The sequence below is a fragment of the Anastrepha ludens genome, chromosome 4 (genome assembly GCF_028408465.1).
Source record: "Anastrepha ludens isolate Willacy chromosome 4, idAnaLude1.1, whole genome shotgun sequence".
NCBI lineage: Eukaryota > Metazoa > Arthropoda > Insecta > Diptera > Tephritidae > Anastrepha > Anastrepha ludens.
The window spans coordinates 106,547,631-106,563,202 of NC_071500.1; the positions used below are offsets into that span (position 1 = coordinate 106,547,631).

General features: G+C 36.0%; 5 protein-coding genes across 5 annotated transcripts; 3 read left to right on the forward strand and 2 right to left on the reverse strand.

The window, feature by feature from the left end:
• The first annotated feature begins 1,509 nt into the window (after positions 1-1,509).
• LOC128860493 (protein disulfide-isomerase) lies at positions 1,510-7,283 on the forward strand. Its single transcript, XM_054098066.1, has 4 exons — positions 1,510-1,785; positions 5,214-5,521; positions 5,628-6,596; positions 6,664-7,283. Exons 1-4 carry the CDS (start codon positions 1,629-1,631, stop codon positions 6,724-6,726), a joined length of 1,497 nt encoding a protein of 498 aa, XP_053954041.1. The 5' UTR covers positions 1,510-1,628; the 3' UTR covers positions 6,727-7,283.
• Positions 6,686-9,433, reverse strand: LOC128860494 (bifunctional peptidase and (3S)-lysyl hydroxylase Jmjd7). Its single transcript, XM_054098068.1, has 2 exons — positions 9,264-9,433; positions 6,686-9,200 (listed from the first exon to the last, which is right to left on the reverse strand). Exon 2 carries the CDS (start codon positions 9,112-9,114, stop codon positions 8,164-8,166), a length of 951 nt encoding a protein of 316 aa, XP_053954043.1. The 5' UTR covers positions 9,115-9,200; positions 9,264-9,433; the 3' UTR covers positions 6,686-8,163.
• Positions 9,434-10,969: 1,536 nt separating this feature from the next.
• Positions 10,970-11,785, forward strand: LOC128860497 (GSK3-beta interaction protein-like). Its single transcript, XM_054098071.1, has one exon. The coding sequence runs from the start codon at positions 11,312-11,314 to the stop codon at positions 11,783-11,785; it is 474 nt and encodes a 157-aa protein (XP_053954046.1). The 5' UTR covers positions 10,970-11,311.
• A 95-nt stretch (positions 11,786-11,880) lies between these two features.
• On the reverse strand, positions 11,881-14,687 carry LOC128860495 (ATP-dependent RNA helicase Ddx1). The gene is made up of 6 exons (XM_054098069.1): positions 14,532-14,687; positions 13,392-14,469; positions 12,664-13,307; positions 12,494-12,609; positions 12,334-12,435; positions 11,881-12,275 (listed from the first exon to the last, which is right to left on the reverse strand). The coding sequence occupies exons 1-6, from the start codon at positions 14,545-14,547 to the stop codon at positions 12,048-12,050; spliced, it is 2,184 nt and encodes a 727-aa protein (XP_053954044.1). The 5' UTR covers positions 14,548-14,687; the 3' UTR covers positions 11,881-12,047.
• Positions 14,688-14,903: 216 nt separating this feature from the next.
• LOC128860498 (uncharacterized) lies at positions 14,904-15,397 on the forward strand. Its single transcript, XM_054098072.1, has 2 exons — positions 14,904-15,096; positions 15,196-15,397. Exons 1-2 carry the CDS (start codon positions 14,986-14,988, stop codon positions 15,289-15,291), a joined length of 207 nt encoding a protein of 68 aa, XP_053954047.1. The 5' UTR covers positions 14,904-14,985; the 3' UTR covers positions 15,292-15,397.
• The last annotated feature ends 175 nt before the right edge of the window (positions 15,398-15,572 follow it).

Below are 15,572 nucleotides of genomic sequence, written 5' to 3' on the forward strand. Positions count from 1 at the left end.
GGAAAAATTCGCAAAGTCGAAGTAACAAAAGTCTCCCCGAAGGAGAGGAGGGATCGTTTTAGTCGCCACACCACTCGACGCAGTAGACGACGGTCGCTGTAGTTGCGAAGCCATTTTGAACCCTTCCTCACAAACCACAAAAAAAATTTATTGGCAATTGACGATTTGAAATGTGGTAAATTGGCCGCTGTAGCCGAATGTGTTAGTGAGTGACCATTAGGAGAAGGTAGATTCGAATCTGCATGCATGAAACATCAATATGAAGAAAAAGTTTTGTCTAATAGCGGTCGCTCCTGGGACAATGGCAAACGTCCGAGAGTATTTCTGCCATGACAAAGCTCCTCATTAATACCATTTGCCATTCAGAGTCGGCGTAAAACTGTAGACCCCTTCTTTTTTGGAGCAACATAGGAGGAGCAGCTCGGTCAAACACTTAACCTGCCAATTATTTATTTATTTCCTTTTTTTTGCTCCTTCATCCATTAGACGCATCTGACTCAGCCATGTTTTGTTACAAATGCAACCACTTTTTCCGGACAAAAATAAACATTTCTATATTCTCATCAATCTAATTTTTAAAGGACTTTAAAGATTCAAAGGGCTAAATTTTCAAAAAATATTGTTTAATACATATCAATATCAAACGAAATATGGCGTGCGCCATAAAAAAAATTAGGCACCTCGAAAATGCAACGATACCATCATATCATTTTTATATTCAATATTTAACAGCTCAAAATTTTTAGAAAACAATATTTGCTCAGCCTATAGTAGATTACGAATTTACTGCGACAATAAAAACATCTGGTGCAAACAAAAAGTTATTTAAATACAATACCCTTGCAAAAGAGTACCAACCAGGTTAACGACTTTTGATTCATTATTTCAAAGAACAATATTGCATGTTGCCGGCTGTGAAATACATACGTAAATTTGCTTATTCGACCGCTACACTGTAAATATTAATATTTACTTAGATGTACATTTAGTAAGAAATAACTTCCGCATCCGTGACTTTATTTCCGGCCGTAAACTTGATTTATGTACGATCTTCGTAGCGTTTTGTCTCTTCTTTTTTAATTTACGTTCTTTGTCTCCAATAAGCACAATATTTTCCAACACTTCGATTCCAGCCAACCAAAACAAGAGACGTGTACTTATTTAAAACACGCAGGGTAGCACTGAAAGTTACTATGGAAAAATTTAATTTTAGAATTTTATATGCATGTAAACTACCTCCAATCACTCCATTTGAGTCATTACTGTTGGCCTTTACGTTTAAAATAGCATTATGGGCCTCAAATCTTTTGTCGCACTTCATTTTCGTGGTAAATATATTAGAAATGGTGTCAAATCGAGAATTCAATTTCCCTCAGTCCAAACTGCACGACAACCCTGTATTTTGCTAAGTGCGGTAACACTGTGAAGCGAAAAGTCTCCATTTTTTCTTCTCGTCGGCATAATCGTCATCAGCATTTGCTTTCACTGAAAATTTGTTCGTTCATTTCATTTTAGATTTAACACTGAATACGAAGTGTTTGGTTTCATTGGGCTTGGTTGTTTTATTCGACAGAAGCGTGAAATATTTGAAGTAAACCAGATAAAGTTGAGAAATCATAAACAAAAGCATGAAGTTCTTAATTTGTTCGCTGCTATTTGTGGCTATCGCTGTAACGGGTACTTACGCTACTGAAGAAGTGAAAATCGAAGATGGAGTGCTTGTACTGACTAACGATAATTTCGAGGAAGTCGTAAAAGACAATAAATTCCTCTTGGTTGAGTTCTGTGAGTACCGAATCAAATTTATTTATAATAATAAGTAGTTAAGTAGATATTTAGAGAAAACTAGTTTTGGTAGCAAAATCAGGTTTTATGATGAATTATAATTTTACTAAATCGGGTAATGAAGTTTTGAGCCATCTGTCGACATCTTGGTAACTAGCGTAGGTGGGCAAACGGGCCATCAATTCCAATAGATCTGTTATACGAGTGGAGTACATAAAACGGAAAACAGTCGCCACATCACTTTGTACACACAAAGAAATGCAACAAGGGATACATACATATATATTTAATGTGTAGGGAAGTGTATGCGTGTATAACTTTTTTTTTATTGCTCATTTTATCTTCGGGGCAGGGAAACGGTTCCTACTTTCACGCATTTAATTTCATCTTCGCTTATTGCTCTATTCTTGACGCTTACACTTGGCTTTATCGTGTCATTTCTACAGTTCTGTGTGCTTTAGACTCTTGCTAGACATACAAATCTTTATCGGTTCTCTCTTTCTGACTTTCTACCGGCTAACTGGAGATTTTGTATCCGTTGTCATATTGCTAGCTCTCCACCGCTAGAACTACACCCATACACATATCTGTGGTGGGGAAAGGAAGAATTTTATACGAAAATTTCTTGTGACGTGTCAATTCATTGACCGTCAAACGGCATTTCTTATCATCTAGTATTAAAATGGAAGCATCGTTATGATTAAAAATAAATATTTGTTTGTTATAAAATGACGGTAGTGAAGTAAATAAAGCGCAATACGCTTTTATCTGATGACTAAATTTTAACTGTAAGAAGATTATCCCCTCAAAACAAAATCTACACGCTCTTTTCCGTCATTTGTTTTTCTTTATTCGTAAGTTTTGTTCCAGTGCTGAAAAACGAACGTTGAAAGCTGACAATATTGCGCAAAATTGCAAGTATTGCGAAAAGCAAACCAGCACATATTGAAAATTAATCATATGCCCATGCAGTACAGTACATGCCTAGTTTCATATAATTGCATAGAGTTCAACACTCTTATTAGAATTCTGTTAAAAATATATGTACAATAAAACGTAACTTTTTTATAAACTTGATCGAATAAGCGAGCATAAGGATGATTTGCGATCTATCTTATTTCCACATTGAATTAACCAATCAGATATTCTCTGTCGCACAATAATATCTCATTAATGCATGACCAATTTGATTTCTCATATCTTAGTTATATCATAATATAGAAAGAGTTACACACAGTTTAATGTAAAACAATTTGAAGCTCCTCCAAGTTGCTCATATGGGCGACAGCAGGTAGTTGGTAATAAGCGGACGCAACCACTGCCACAAAGATGACGTGTATTTCTCAATTGCAATTTTAACATTCTTACATATACACATGTCACATACTACGCTGGAAGCTAATATACTAAAATAAAATTCGTGACTTATTAAAAGATAATAGGCAATATATATCTTAACCGGCTAATAGAAACTTATGTGCTTATGTACATATGTGCATATATGTTGATATGATTGTAAAAAATTTTAATCACCCTACTTTTTTTCATTTTAAGAAAATATTAATTGAATCATTGTTGTATTTCGCCAACGTGGCAATGTCTGACCATTTCTTTTTTTTTAATAATTAACACCGTGGTAGAAATGGGCGAAAATGTTTCCCTCTTCATAAAATGCATTATTTCTTTATGATGAGGATTTTTCTGTTTTATGTTCTATCTTCAGCAACACTTATCAGTAAGATGTTGACATCGTGACCTCAAATGTGAAAACGGTCTTTTCATGCGCCTATCAGTAAAACAAAGTTTATTACACTACTGTATAAAATAATAATTGCAAAATATTGTCGTTCACATCATTCCTGAGTTATTTGTCAAAGATGATTTTCAATGAAAACCCCTATATATGTAGTTAAACTACCGCCGAGGAGTAACGAATGGTTCTTATAAAATATAAATACTAAGTGTACTTTAATTATTTAGATTTCAGTATGTTATGAATTGTTACAATTTTGTTTTAAAATTTTGTGAGTAAGTTATTTTAAAAAAATTTTATTAGAAATCTATTACCAGAACTCAATTTATAAATTTTAACTCCAAATAAAAACTTAAATATTTAATAAAAATATCAAAAAATAAATTATTAGAGGAACTAAAATTGCCAAACATATTTATTTGTTTAAGAAATTTTGTAGATAGTCATATGTATCAAGATTTTGCCAAATATAATACCTACATAAATGTTCAACTCCCAAAAAACCGGCATCACTACATATAAAAACAAGTGCCTAAGAAACTAGGTTAATTTTTTCGATTACATCTGTACACTTTTTCCATTAAAACTGCTAAGTAAAAAGCCGGCTTTTGCATTTTTGCTCACCTCTTAACATCGATTTATATCGTCGTTTTCATCGACAGATTGAGAGTGTTAGACATTCTCGTTGTTGTTGCTCAAACTTTTCCCTGCCTGGTTTGTGCGGTCGACATTTTGTAGAGTTAGTAAGCTTAGCTCACGCATAAGTCTTAAGTTTATTGACCTTTTGTGGAATTTACTGTAAGTAAAGGGAAAACAATGAAGTCTCGCAATTGAGTATGTAATTTTTGTCAAAGTTCCAAATTCTAGTCTACATTCTCTGTTTTCTGTTAGCTCATAGGTAAATATCACACTTAAATATTTGCCAATGTGCTTGTTATAAAAAATTACTAATACGTTTATTAATCTTGGATGAAAAATATTTGAGTGTGCATGTAAAGCTACTTAAAACGTATTCGCAAATATTTCAATTGCAATTTTTTTTTTATATAGTCGGTTCTAATTAATCCATCTCCATCCAAATGTGCAAAAAGTTTTCTTAAATTTGATGTTGGAGCTAGGTATTTACAAATACCTGTAATCTTCGATATATTTGTTGTTCATAAGCTTCAATTCACCCACACAACAAATAATGATATGACAAAATGTGATGCGAAAATTATCCCCACATGACGTCTTTGTGTTCTTAATTCAACACCACGTATACACTCACATACATATGCAAACGCAGGCATACATACATACATACATATACATATATGTATATCCTTATGGTATAATTTACATGTTGTTATTGTAGTTTTATTTACTGTTGATAAATATTTCTGATCTCATTATTTTTATGGCTACGTTAAAATGTCAAATTAATAATTCTTCGTCATCTCAAGTTAATATTGTTGTTGCTGTAGCAGCATAAACATTGTCCATATACGGGAAATGCTGCTGGAGTGACAGTCCTTTTTTTTAACAAAGGAAAAGTTAATAATTTTTTATTTTGGGTATTTGAGTATTCAATTTGATCATACATTTTTTGACTGCTACATTAAGCGATTTGTAAGAAGTTTAGTTTGGCGTGCACATTTTAGCAGTAATAATATTTTATTTTTATAATTTTTAGACGCTCCATGGTGCGGTCACTGTAAGGCGCTTGCTCCCGAATACGCCAAAGCCGCTAAGAAGTTAGAGGAACAAAAGTCAACCATAAAATTGGCCAAGGTCGATGCTACTGTTGAGAGTGGGTTGGCTGAAAAATTCCAGGTGCGCGGTTATCCCACATTGAAGTTCTTCCGTGACGGCACACCGGTCGAATACAGCGGTGGACGTCAATCAGATGATATCGTTTCATGGGTTAACAAGAAGGCCGGTCCACCAGCCAAGGAGCTTAATACCAGCGAAGAGCTTGAAGAATTTTTGAAGACTAATGAAGTAAGTAAAAACTTATAAATATTTTTAAGTAATATAGCAATTCTAAAAAAAAACGTCATGCATCATCTCTTTTATAAACATACTAAATTATATCATATCTTTTTAGATCGCCGTTGTCGGCTTTTTCAAAGACCAAGAATCCAGTGAAGTCAAAACTCTCATTTCGGCAGCCAACGCCCTCGATAACTTCTTATTCGGTGTCTGCAGCAACGAAGAGCTTTTCGCGAAATATGAAACTAAAGACGGTTCTGTATTGCTCTTCAAGCCTTTCGATGAGAAGAAGTCGGTGTTCGAGGGCGAATTCAACGTTGAAAATCTGAAAAAGTTCGTGCAAGTACAATCTCTGCCCTTGATTGTGGAATTTAACCATGAATCGGCTTCGAAGATCTTCGGTGGATCAATCAAATCGCATCTGTTGTTCTTTGTTTCGAAGGAAGCTGGTCATATTGAGAAACATGTCGAACCATTGAAAGACATTGCCAAGGATTACCGCGAAGACATTTTGTTTGTTACAATTTCTTCAGATGAGGAAGAACACCAACGTATCTTTGAATTCTTCGGCATGTCCAAGGATGAAGTACCAACTATTCGTTTGATCCGCCTGGAAGAAGATATGGCCAAATACAAACCAGAATCTAACGACATGACTGCTAGCACCATTAAGGACTTCCTTCAGAAATTCATGGATGGCAAATTGAAACAACATTTGTTATCACAAGAAGTGCCTGAAGATTGGGATAAGAACCCCGTTAAAGTGCTGGTCGCTACTAACTTTGATGAAGTTGCTTTTGACAAGAGCAAGGATGTGCTGGTTGAATTCTATGCTCCATGGTGTGGTCACTGCAAACAGTTGGCTCCCATTTACGACCAATTGGGTGAGAAATTCAAGGACAATGAAAGCATTGTGGTTGCCAAAATCGATGCTACTGCCAATGAGTTGGAGCACACTAAAATTTCGTCATTCCCCACCATCAAATTATACCGTAAGGGCGATAACAAAGTAATCGACTATAATTTGGACAGAACTTTAGATGATTTCGTGAAGTTCCTAGAAGCCGGCGGTGATGTTGCACAGGTAATAAAATAAATATAAATTTAATTTACAAAACTCTATTTCTGAAAATTGTATTGCTTGTTTTCAGACCGGTGAATCGGAAGAAGAGATTGAAGAGAAATCCGAAGAACACCCGAAGGATGAATTGTAAATGTTTACATTAATTTAAATTTAAAATTATACGAACAGCAGCAATCAGAAGCAACAAGATAACATTCACATTACCACCATTAAAACAAAACATGTTAATAGATTTTTTGTCAAAACAAAAATGCAACGGAACATTCTTATTTTTGTGCAAATGCATTTCTTCCTTCTGCTGCGCTATTGTACCAATTGTATCAATCAACAAAAATAACATCAATCGCAATGAAAGAGTGTCAACGTCAGCAGAACTTTATTTATTAGTAACTACAATAAACATTTGTTTGTATTACGTTTTAAGTAACTTAAACAACAACAAAAAAATTAATCAAAATTTTTGTATTTGCTATAATTTTTTGTAATTATGGTTACAATCATTGAATGTAGTTAGTATTTTTTTACTTAAAAAGAAAAAGAAAAAAACAAACTGGTTCCACAATTACGTATGTATGTTATATGGGATGATAAACCTTTGTACAAATTGAGACGTAACGAGGGTATAGGCGTTGAAAGGCTGTCAGTTCACACAAGCTTCAAATAAAGGATTTAGATTTTTACATATTATTTCTTAAGAAACTATTGGCTCTTCCAAGGTTAGCTACCACTTGGATGTATTTATAGTGAATAGTCTTTTTCAAAGAGCGGGCGTATTATAATTAAAAATTAGTGGAAATTATTGTGATTAATATAATTATTATTAATTGCATGTCATCTAAATTTCCAATAAATTTAACAAGAAGGTAAACTAGAAAACTCGAAAAACAGTAATAAATTTGTTGAAGAGATCAACACAAAATAGTGTCAAACAATAATGGGTTAAAAAATTCAAAAAAGTCTAAAAAGCAAACTCGATTTTATGGTATGGTCTTTCGACATTACATTCGGCCGCCGTAATCGAATGATTGATGTGTTACCACCATTCGGAAATGCGTAGGTTCGAATCTCCGTGTATGAAACACCAGATTTTTCCTAATAGCCGTCGCTCTGCAGGCAATGGCAAGCCTCCGAGTGTAACTTGTGCCATGAAAAAGCTCCTCATAAGAAACATTCCTCGTTCGGAGTCGGCTTAAAACTGTAGGTCCTTCCATTTGTGGAATACAATTGATACGCACACCGGAGGAGGAGAAGCTCGGTCAAAACCACAAAAAGGGTTTTAAGAATATGGGTTACTGTCATTGGCATAGAAAATCGCTTAGCCCGCCTTATAAATTCAAGTTTCGTCGGCTTCTATGCGTTAAAAAGATGAAATGGGTTACTCTAGTTTTACCCATAATTTTACTTTTTTAAGTAGACATACATTGAAACATATTTTCACAAGATGCATTCGCTTCGATCTACATATATAGTGAAAGTTTTATATTTGAATATACATTTAAAATATATGAAATTTGAAAATATCCTTGAAAATAATATTAATTAATAAAATGTAGAATTCAGCTTAAAACTAATTTGGATTTATTTCCACAAGCTTTTCCAGCATACGGTAAAAACAGTACCGATTGTCGAACTCCATGTCATACCAAAAATTAACGGCTATACACTTGTGACTCTGCTGTACATGATGAAACCAAAAATTGGGCAAGAACAAAACATCACCGGCATTCACTTGCACATGTAGTGGTTGGGTACGTGCAAATTGTGGGTATTTGCTCAAATCTGGTGCTAATGGATCAATGCTTATCCATTCCGTTTGCATCTGTTTTGTTTCGTTTGTCTCAGCAGGTTCAATGTAAAACTGGCCCGATTGATTACGTCTATATTGTCCGACAGGGTACAATTGTCGTGGTATATTTACAACTTGGTGCGGTGGTAACAATATAAAGTCCTTATGTCCAGAGATGACACAATACAAATTATCAAATGGGTCTTTGTGCATAGAGGTGACGGCACGTTCATCACCCATCCAAAAATTTACCAACGGTGGAGTATTCAAACACTGTTCAGCAAATTTCAAATCGCGCACATCAATATCTTTAGCTAACTCTGGGAAATCAGTTGTGAAATTTGAATTCTGCTTTTGAATATAATATATAGCACCAGTGGGATCATCTAGCTTTTGTAGGAATTCTTTCATACACATCTTCTCTTCAAGAGGTAGCACAAAATACTCAATACCATCTTGTTTTGCCAAGCCGTCCGCGTAACCATTGGGCGTTGAAGTCACATCTAATACTTTCTTATCAAGCACCTGCTCTAAATAGGCTGGTTTCCACTTATGTACCGCTGGCCAATGCTTGATGGCATTACGTATCACTACGGGTTGGCTTTTGGCATAGAAATTCCGCGCAAATTCTACCGGTTCCGGTACTTGATCTAGTTCAGTCACTTCTGTTCCAATGCACAGCTCATCTGCTTCCCTTAAAAGTACGTCCAATGCCGCAGTTATTCTCTCCATGACAATATGCAGCTTGAACACGTGCTAGTAGTAGTAATATTCTCCACAGATGTACATATGTGTAAGACGTTGCTGCAACTCGAATGCTGCAACATGATTATGAATGTAATCATTTTATATTCCAGCGCAGTAATGAAAATATCGCGCACCTGTTTAGCAGAATCAGTAGCAATTTATATGAAGGAAGCTAAGTGGAAAAAGCGTCGTACAATTGGAGAAAATAGTGCAATGAAAAAGTATTTGCAGCGGAGGTAATATCATAGATAATGGTAATGTAGACAGAGAACAAAATTTTCTGGGTATAGATAATCTTTTTGACTAAAGGTCTGATTATGCATACTTCGAATAATTTCAGAAAACTTACTGCTGATTATGCTTGGCATTCAATCATATAAAGAAATTATATATATACATATAATATGCGCGTACACCCTTTTTGGGTGTTTGGCCGAGCTCCTCCTCTTATTTGTGGTGGGCGTCTTGATGTTGTTCCACAAATGAAGGGACATATTTTTTATGAAGACCTTTTCATCGCAGAGATACACTCGGTCGTTTGCCATTGCCCACCGAGGGGCGACAGCTACTAGAAAAAACGTTTTCTTAATTTTTGGTGTTTCACCGAGATTCGAACCTACGTTCCCTCTGAATTCCAAATGGTAGTAACGCATCAACCCATTAGGCTACGGAGACCGCATATAGAAATTAGTATTTCTTAATTTACTTAATTAATTATATTTACAAATTTCTTATATTAATTAGTTAAATGATATAATACGGTTTTTATGCAAATATATAAAAATATCGCTATTGGTGTCACTGCATTTGAAATATTACTTAAAAAACTTAGCAAAATCTAAATTCACCAGACATACCTTTTCGAAAGTTTTGTTAATTTCCAAATGTTCATAATCAGTCCTTAAGGGCGTGTTCACCTGTTACTTTTTTGATAGCCTGTTGCTGCCACAGTGCACAGAATATAGAAGGGGCGCCTTCTGAAAACCGCTAACTTATTTTTCACGATTTTGATAACCATGACGTCATCAGTTCAAAAACAAGCAACAATGTTTTTAAGATTTATGATTTCTAAATTAAATAAACTAATAAGAATTAAGTGCCGCGTGTTAAATTGTAAAATCACACATTATAAAAATACGTTCAAATGCGGTTTTCCCGGGTATTTTGCCAATGACGCTGCTGCAAGAGGGTGTGTGTGGGATTTCTTGTATTTGACAGTTTCCATTGCTCTTGCTTACTCATCCTCTTCACAAGCAAGTAATTTCTCTTCGCGTGATTTGACATTGTTGCTGCAATTATTAGACAGAACGTGATGCTATCTCATAAAAAGCATCACTGCCGTGCACTTATGTTGATGTTGGTAAATTAGCTGATTTGTTTTTTTTTTTCTCTCACTGTATCCATGTGACTGTCAGTACAGAATAAAACAAGGCGAATTAATTTTTCGTTTTCTACTTTTCTAATACTTTGCGTGACAATCGAACGTACAAAACATTGTTGTTGGTCTAATGCCGCCATCTTAAATAGAGGCGACTTGGTTTACAATATTATTAAAAGTTTAGAAAATCTCCTTCAAAAGATATTAAATGTGAAGAAACTAATTAACAAGGCAAATCTATTCAAGGTGATAGCAGTAGTACAAAAACAAAATTTACATGCATCCTCAAGCGAGAACAAATAAAAAATACCAAATGAGCGGTTCTACTGATATCACTTGGAATAGATTCGGCTTGCTGATTATTACGTACGTTATTTTCTAGCAGTTAAATTAAAAAAATATAACGAGCTGGTATCACTGGAGTCGCCGCGCCCAAATTCACCACAAACAAAATTTATTATCAGCTGTTTGCATACGCTGAGGAAATGCTGGAAAAATCATTGGTAATCTTTTCATTCATCAAATTACATTTCCAAGTCCAAGAAATTCGAGTGGAAAACAACTAAATACAAGTTTCACAACGAAGAATACTGGATAATTTTGCTAAATAAAAGGCAATGCTGACGCGCAAAGCGCATGAATGTTTAGTAAAGTCGCGTTTTCTATAAAACATTTTTTTGAAGTTGAATACGCCACGAATATTGCTGTATCTACTTGAAACAATACGATCTCGGAGAAAAAGCATACATTGTTTTTGAAGTTCTTATAAGATTTTTTGAATGTACAATTTTTTTTGAAAATAAGATGAGTATAAAACCTGATGTTGACTCAACTACAACTCCTTTTGATGGCAATGATGATGAAATTATTAACTGGGAAGAGGAAGCAGCTGCTATTATACGAGATGTTAATCCACATGTTGCACTAATCGAAATATCTCGGCAATTACCTAGCAACGAAAGTAAAGTGTACCTGAATGTGCGTACCATTGAGGGACAGGAATATTGCGTACAAGTATCCAGTATTGGTTTTCGTGTAGTAGCTAATAAATTTGACGAAATCAACGCCAATAACAACGACGTAACCGAGGATGAGGATGAGGTATATGAAACGCCTTATGCGTTATTGGATAAAATCAGCCCTAGTTATGTGGAATCATTTGGCAACCAGCTGTGCAAGCAACTGTTGTCCGTGCAACAAATGCGTACGCAATTCAATGAAGAAGACGAGGAGGGTGTCGAGGAAGAGGATGATATCGGGTGTCCAAAAGCGTCATAGTGAGAATTTTAATCTGCTTCTGACACCTGACGATTTAAGAAAAGCCAAAAGAGATCCAACAACAAACTAACAGAAATGTGAAATAAAAATACAAATTAGTCGTAAGCAAATTTCCATTTTAATGTATGCCTGTAATTATGCATTTTATGTATGTATGTTTTACTAAATGAATAACGTCCGTATTTTTTGTATGTAATTTGATGCGATTAACTGGCTGGTTTGTACGTATGTTGTTCCACATATGAATCTATATATTGTACACTTAAAATTTCAAGCGTTTCAAGAATAAAGATTGTGACTGCAATTCAAGTTCGGTTAACTTTCGCACAACTGGCCCCAACTGTTGCACATGATCCTTATATCCAGTGCCAGTATTTAAATTCTTTTGGCCATAAATAACTTTACCGTCGAAATCATTAAGGGGCACTGCCAAAGACTTATCAACTTGCTGAATGGTAATGTTGAGATGATCCTCTATATCACCTAACAACTGTGGAATAAAAAAAAATATGCATCTTATTGATTTCTAGGTATATCAAACGTCTTACATTCATTTCATTGTACCAAATACAACATCCACGCACGTCAGTTAGGTTTGTATTTTGGCAATTTCGGCCGCGTGTTGGGCACCACTCCCCATGATACCAAACCTAGTATTAAAATGAAATTAACTACAACGTAAGAAAGCCGGAATCTCCATATTATTACCTTTTCTGGCACGGAAGCTACTAAGCTAATGGCCAAGCCCATTCGCTCTGCGCGACCAACACGACCGATTCGATGTACATAATTTGACTTCTCATCGGGCAAAGTTACGTTTATCACTGCAAAACTGTATATTTAAAACAAATCCAAATTAATATGTGAAGTTAACTTACTGAAAGGGAGACCAGTTATATCCAAACCTCTCGCAGCTACATCAGTACAAATGAGAAATTTTACTTGTTCACGCTTAAACATTTCCAAATTTTGTTTGCGCTCCTGAGGCCTCCGATCTCCATGTAGACAAACACACGAATATCGTTGGCCACCGCGCGACTTTAGGTAATTTTCCAAATTGTCACAATCTACCTTAGTGCGGCAGAAAATAATGGCACGATCCATTTTGTGTTGATCAATCGCAGCTATACAATATTCGCCTTTAAGAATTTTAATGGCCTCGGATAATGTTTCAGGTGTGTGATTCTGCGGATGCACATTATCTCGCGCGTGGACACCATCAGTGCGTATGTGTTGTCGAAGGTTGTGCCAGGTTATATCCTTCTGTGGGTCAACCATGCAAACGACATGATGAACAGTTTCTGGCACTGCATCTTCGCCTTTAAGATCTACCCAGGTGGGGAAGTGCATCAGGCGATCGGCCATCTTTTTCACTTCGAATGCATGTAGGGTAGCAGAACAAACAACCATCTGTAAACGTCGACCATCGGAAGTCATTTTTGGTATTTGCTTGTGAAGTCGATCGATCAAATCAGTATAGCCTTGCTTGAGTAAGGCATCAGCTTCGTCTAGTACAAAAAATCTGCAGCAAAATAAAATCCACAAGTATTGTATGCTCTCAGTAAATATATTAAAAATCACTTATAGTTGTGTATTCGAAACTGACCTGCAGTGTGTTAATTGCACAAATCCACTGCTAATCATCTCTTCCAGACGACCTGGTGTACCCACCACAATATGAACTCCTTGTTGTAGAGAACTTTTTTGCTGCTCTAGCTTAACGCCTCCAATTAGCAAAAGTGAACGTACATCAGGGTTACTCAAATGTACTCGAAACTTTTCAATTTGATTATAGGTTTGCTCCGCAAGTTCGCGGCTGGGTTCTATAATAATTGCTTGGGGTGCATTTGGTGCTGGCTTGTTAGCTGCAGCATTTGTTGTAGGGCTAGCAAGCGGATTAGATTTTGAACGCTCTGAGCCGGCTTGACATACAGCGATAAAACCATCTTTAGGTGGATACTTAAAATCGGTCTTACCGAAATTGAACAGCATTTCAGCATTTTTTAACACAACAGCTGGATAAAAAGTTTCATTGCGTTGATTTTCGGGTATTCGAAATGCCAAACCTAATGGTTTGCCGTTCTTAGCAAAGGATATTTCCAAGCGCTGTAGATCGACATAGCAACCAATGACGTCATTTTTCCCAAACGCCTCACCATAATCATCAAATTGGCGATTGTTGGACTTTTTTCCGGTACCACCAAAACCATAGCCATTACGACAGGTACCAAGATCTAGATTGGCTTGTTCCGTGGACCAACCTACGCGACAAAGTCCTTCGTCCGTGACGGTGGCCTCAAAGAAGAACTTACCTTTGCCACGTACACCGGTCGTAGCACGACAACCGTGCCATTCTTTGAATTCACGTGACTGGCAACGCATTCCATCCGGTGTGACAGCAAGTGCTGATCCTCGGTCAAAGAACGACATCGTCCAAGGTGCAATACTGCCACCGGCACCAGAAGTCTTACTTACTTTTCCTTCATCAAGATCGCGTAACGTTTCCCAAACAGTTTGCAAAATGGGTAAACAAAAAGCTCCAGTTTTGCCAGAACCAGTTTCCGCTGCCATAAGTACGTCGCCCCCACCAAGGATAAGTGGTATAGCTTCGGCTTGTACATCAGTTGGCAGAGTCCACTCCATGTCGTCAATCGCCTTACCGATTTCGGGCAACACACCAAATTCTATTTAAAAAGTGGTAACATTAAATATCATCAGAAGAAATTAACTTCTTAGTTTTATTTACCTTCAAAAGCAGTCATATTTGCAAAAAAATACAATCTTCCACTTTTTGCTTAAACGCCGGCTGAGTAAATTGAGAATTTAGTTTAGGGTTTGTTCAATCAATGCTAGCGGGTGTGCGGAAAAATATTTGATTTGACTTCGGCTATTTTTTTACGTTTGCTATAAAAATGTAAATTTTAAATTCATATCATGACCAGCAGTTGTAGCAGAGAATGTTAATGCAATTGCATTAACATTCTCTGGTAGGGCACTATGTTTATAATAACTTTTATTTTATATTTTAACAAAATATGTACATATAACTCATTACGCATCGACACACCAGATGTCGCTCTCTACAATCGCTGAATGGCTTATTACGAATTGTCAAAGAATCGATTAGTGTGTGACAGCAGAAGGAAATCATTTCGGCCAGCAGTTAGTTAAGATCACTAAATTTTTAGTAATAAAGAAAAATGTTCCAAAACAGCGCTGCTCGTCTTTTGATTCCAGCCATCCGCAACGGATTGCAAACCCGCTGCCAATCTGCCGTTGCTGGACCCCCTGTTAATAAGGTTCCTAAAGCTGTAAGTATAACTGATTTTTTGCAACCTCAGGTTACGTAAACACCACATCTCGACCCTCGTAACATGCTAATATTCTAATAATTGTTGCTTCTTTTTCAGGAACTAATCATCTTAGGTGGTGGTATGTGCGCATCTATGCTCGTTGTGCCAGCTTGGGTATTGCTCCATATGAAGGACTACAGAGGTGGACACTAAAATGACCGACTGGTGGAACAATTGCTTTCAATAATGAAATTATTTAGAATATTTGCAAAGTTGTAAAGTGAAAATACCACAGTTTAAATATATTACCTTAAATAAATATTGAATTAAATTTTTCAATAGCCAATAAAACGAAATTTGTCTTCAAACCAATAAAATTTTGTAGGCTCATATTGGACCGCTGTAGCCAGACGATTAGTATGTTGTTACCACCCGATAATGTCTGGGTTCGAAACCACGGGCATGAAACGCCAAAAGATTTTCCCCACGACAGT

Bases quoted from the DNA above. Each gene is read 5' to 3' on its own strand.
- LOC128860493 (XM_054098066.1), top strand. From the start codon at position 1,629: ATGAAGTTCTTAATTTGTTCGCTGCTATTTGTGGCTATCGCTGTAACG. The intron at 5,522-5,627 runs GTAAGTAAAAAC...ATATCTTTTTAG, and splicing joins AATTTTTGAAGACTAATGAA to ATCGCCGTTGTCGGCTTTTT. The intron at 6,597-6,663 runs GTAATAAAATAA...GCTTGTTTTCAG, and splicing joins CCGGCGGTGATGTTGCACAG to ACCGGTGAATCGGAAGAAGA.
- LOC128860494 (XM_054098068.1), bottom strand. From the start codon at position 9,114: ATGGAGAGAATAACTGCGGCATTGGACGTACTTTTAAGGGAAGCAGAT.
- LOC128860497 (XM_054098071.1), top strand. From the start codon at position 11,312: ATGAGTATAAAACCTGATGTTGACTCAACTACAACTCCTTTTGATGGC.
- LOC128860495 (XM_054098069.1), bottom strand. The intron at 12,436-12,493 runs GTAATAATATGG...TTTTAATACTAG, and splicing joins TAGCTTCCGTGCCAGAAAAG to GTTTGGTATCATGGGGAGTG. The intron at 12,276-12,333 runs GTAAGACGTTTG...TTTATTCCACAG, and splicing joins TTTGGTACAATGAAATGAAT to TTGTTAGGTGATATAGAGGA.
- LOC128860498 (XM_054098072.1), top strand. From the start codon at position 14,986: ATGTTCCAAAACAGCGCTGCTCGTCTTTTGATTCCAGCCATCCGCAAC. The intron at 15,097-15,195 runs GTAAGTATAACT...CTTCTTTTTCAG, and splicing joins TTAATAAGGTTCCTAAAGCT to GAACTAATCATCTTAGGTGG.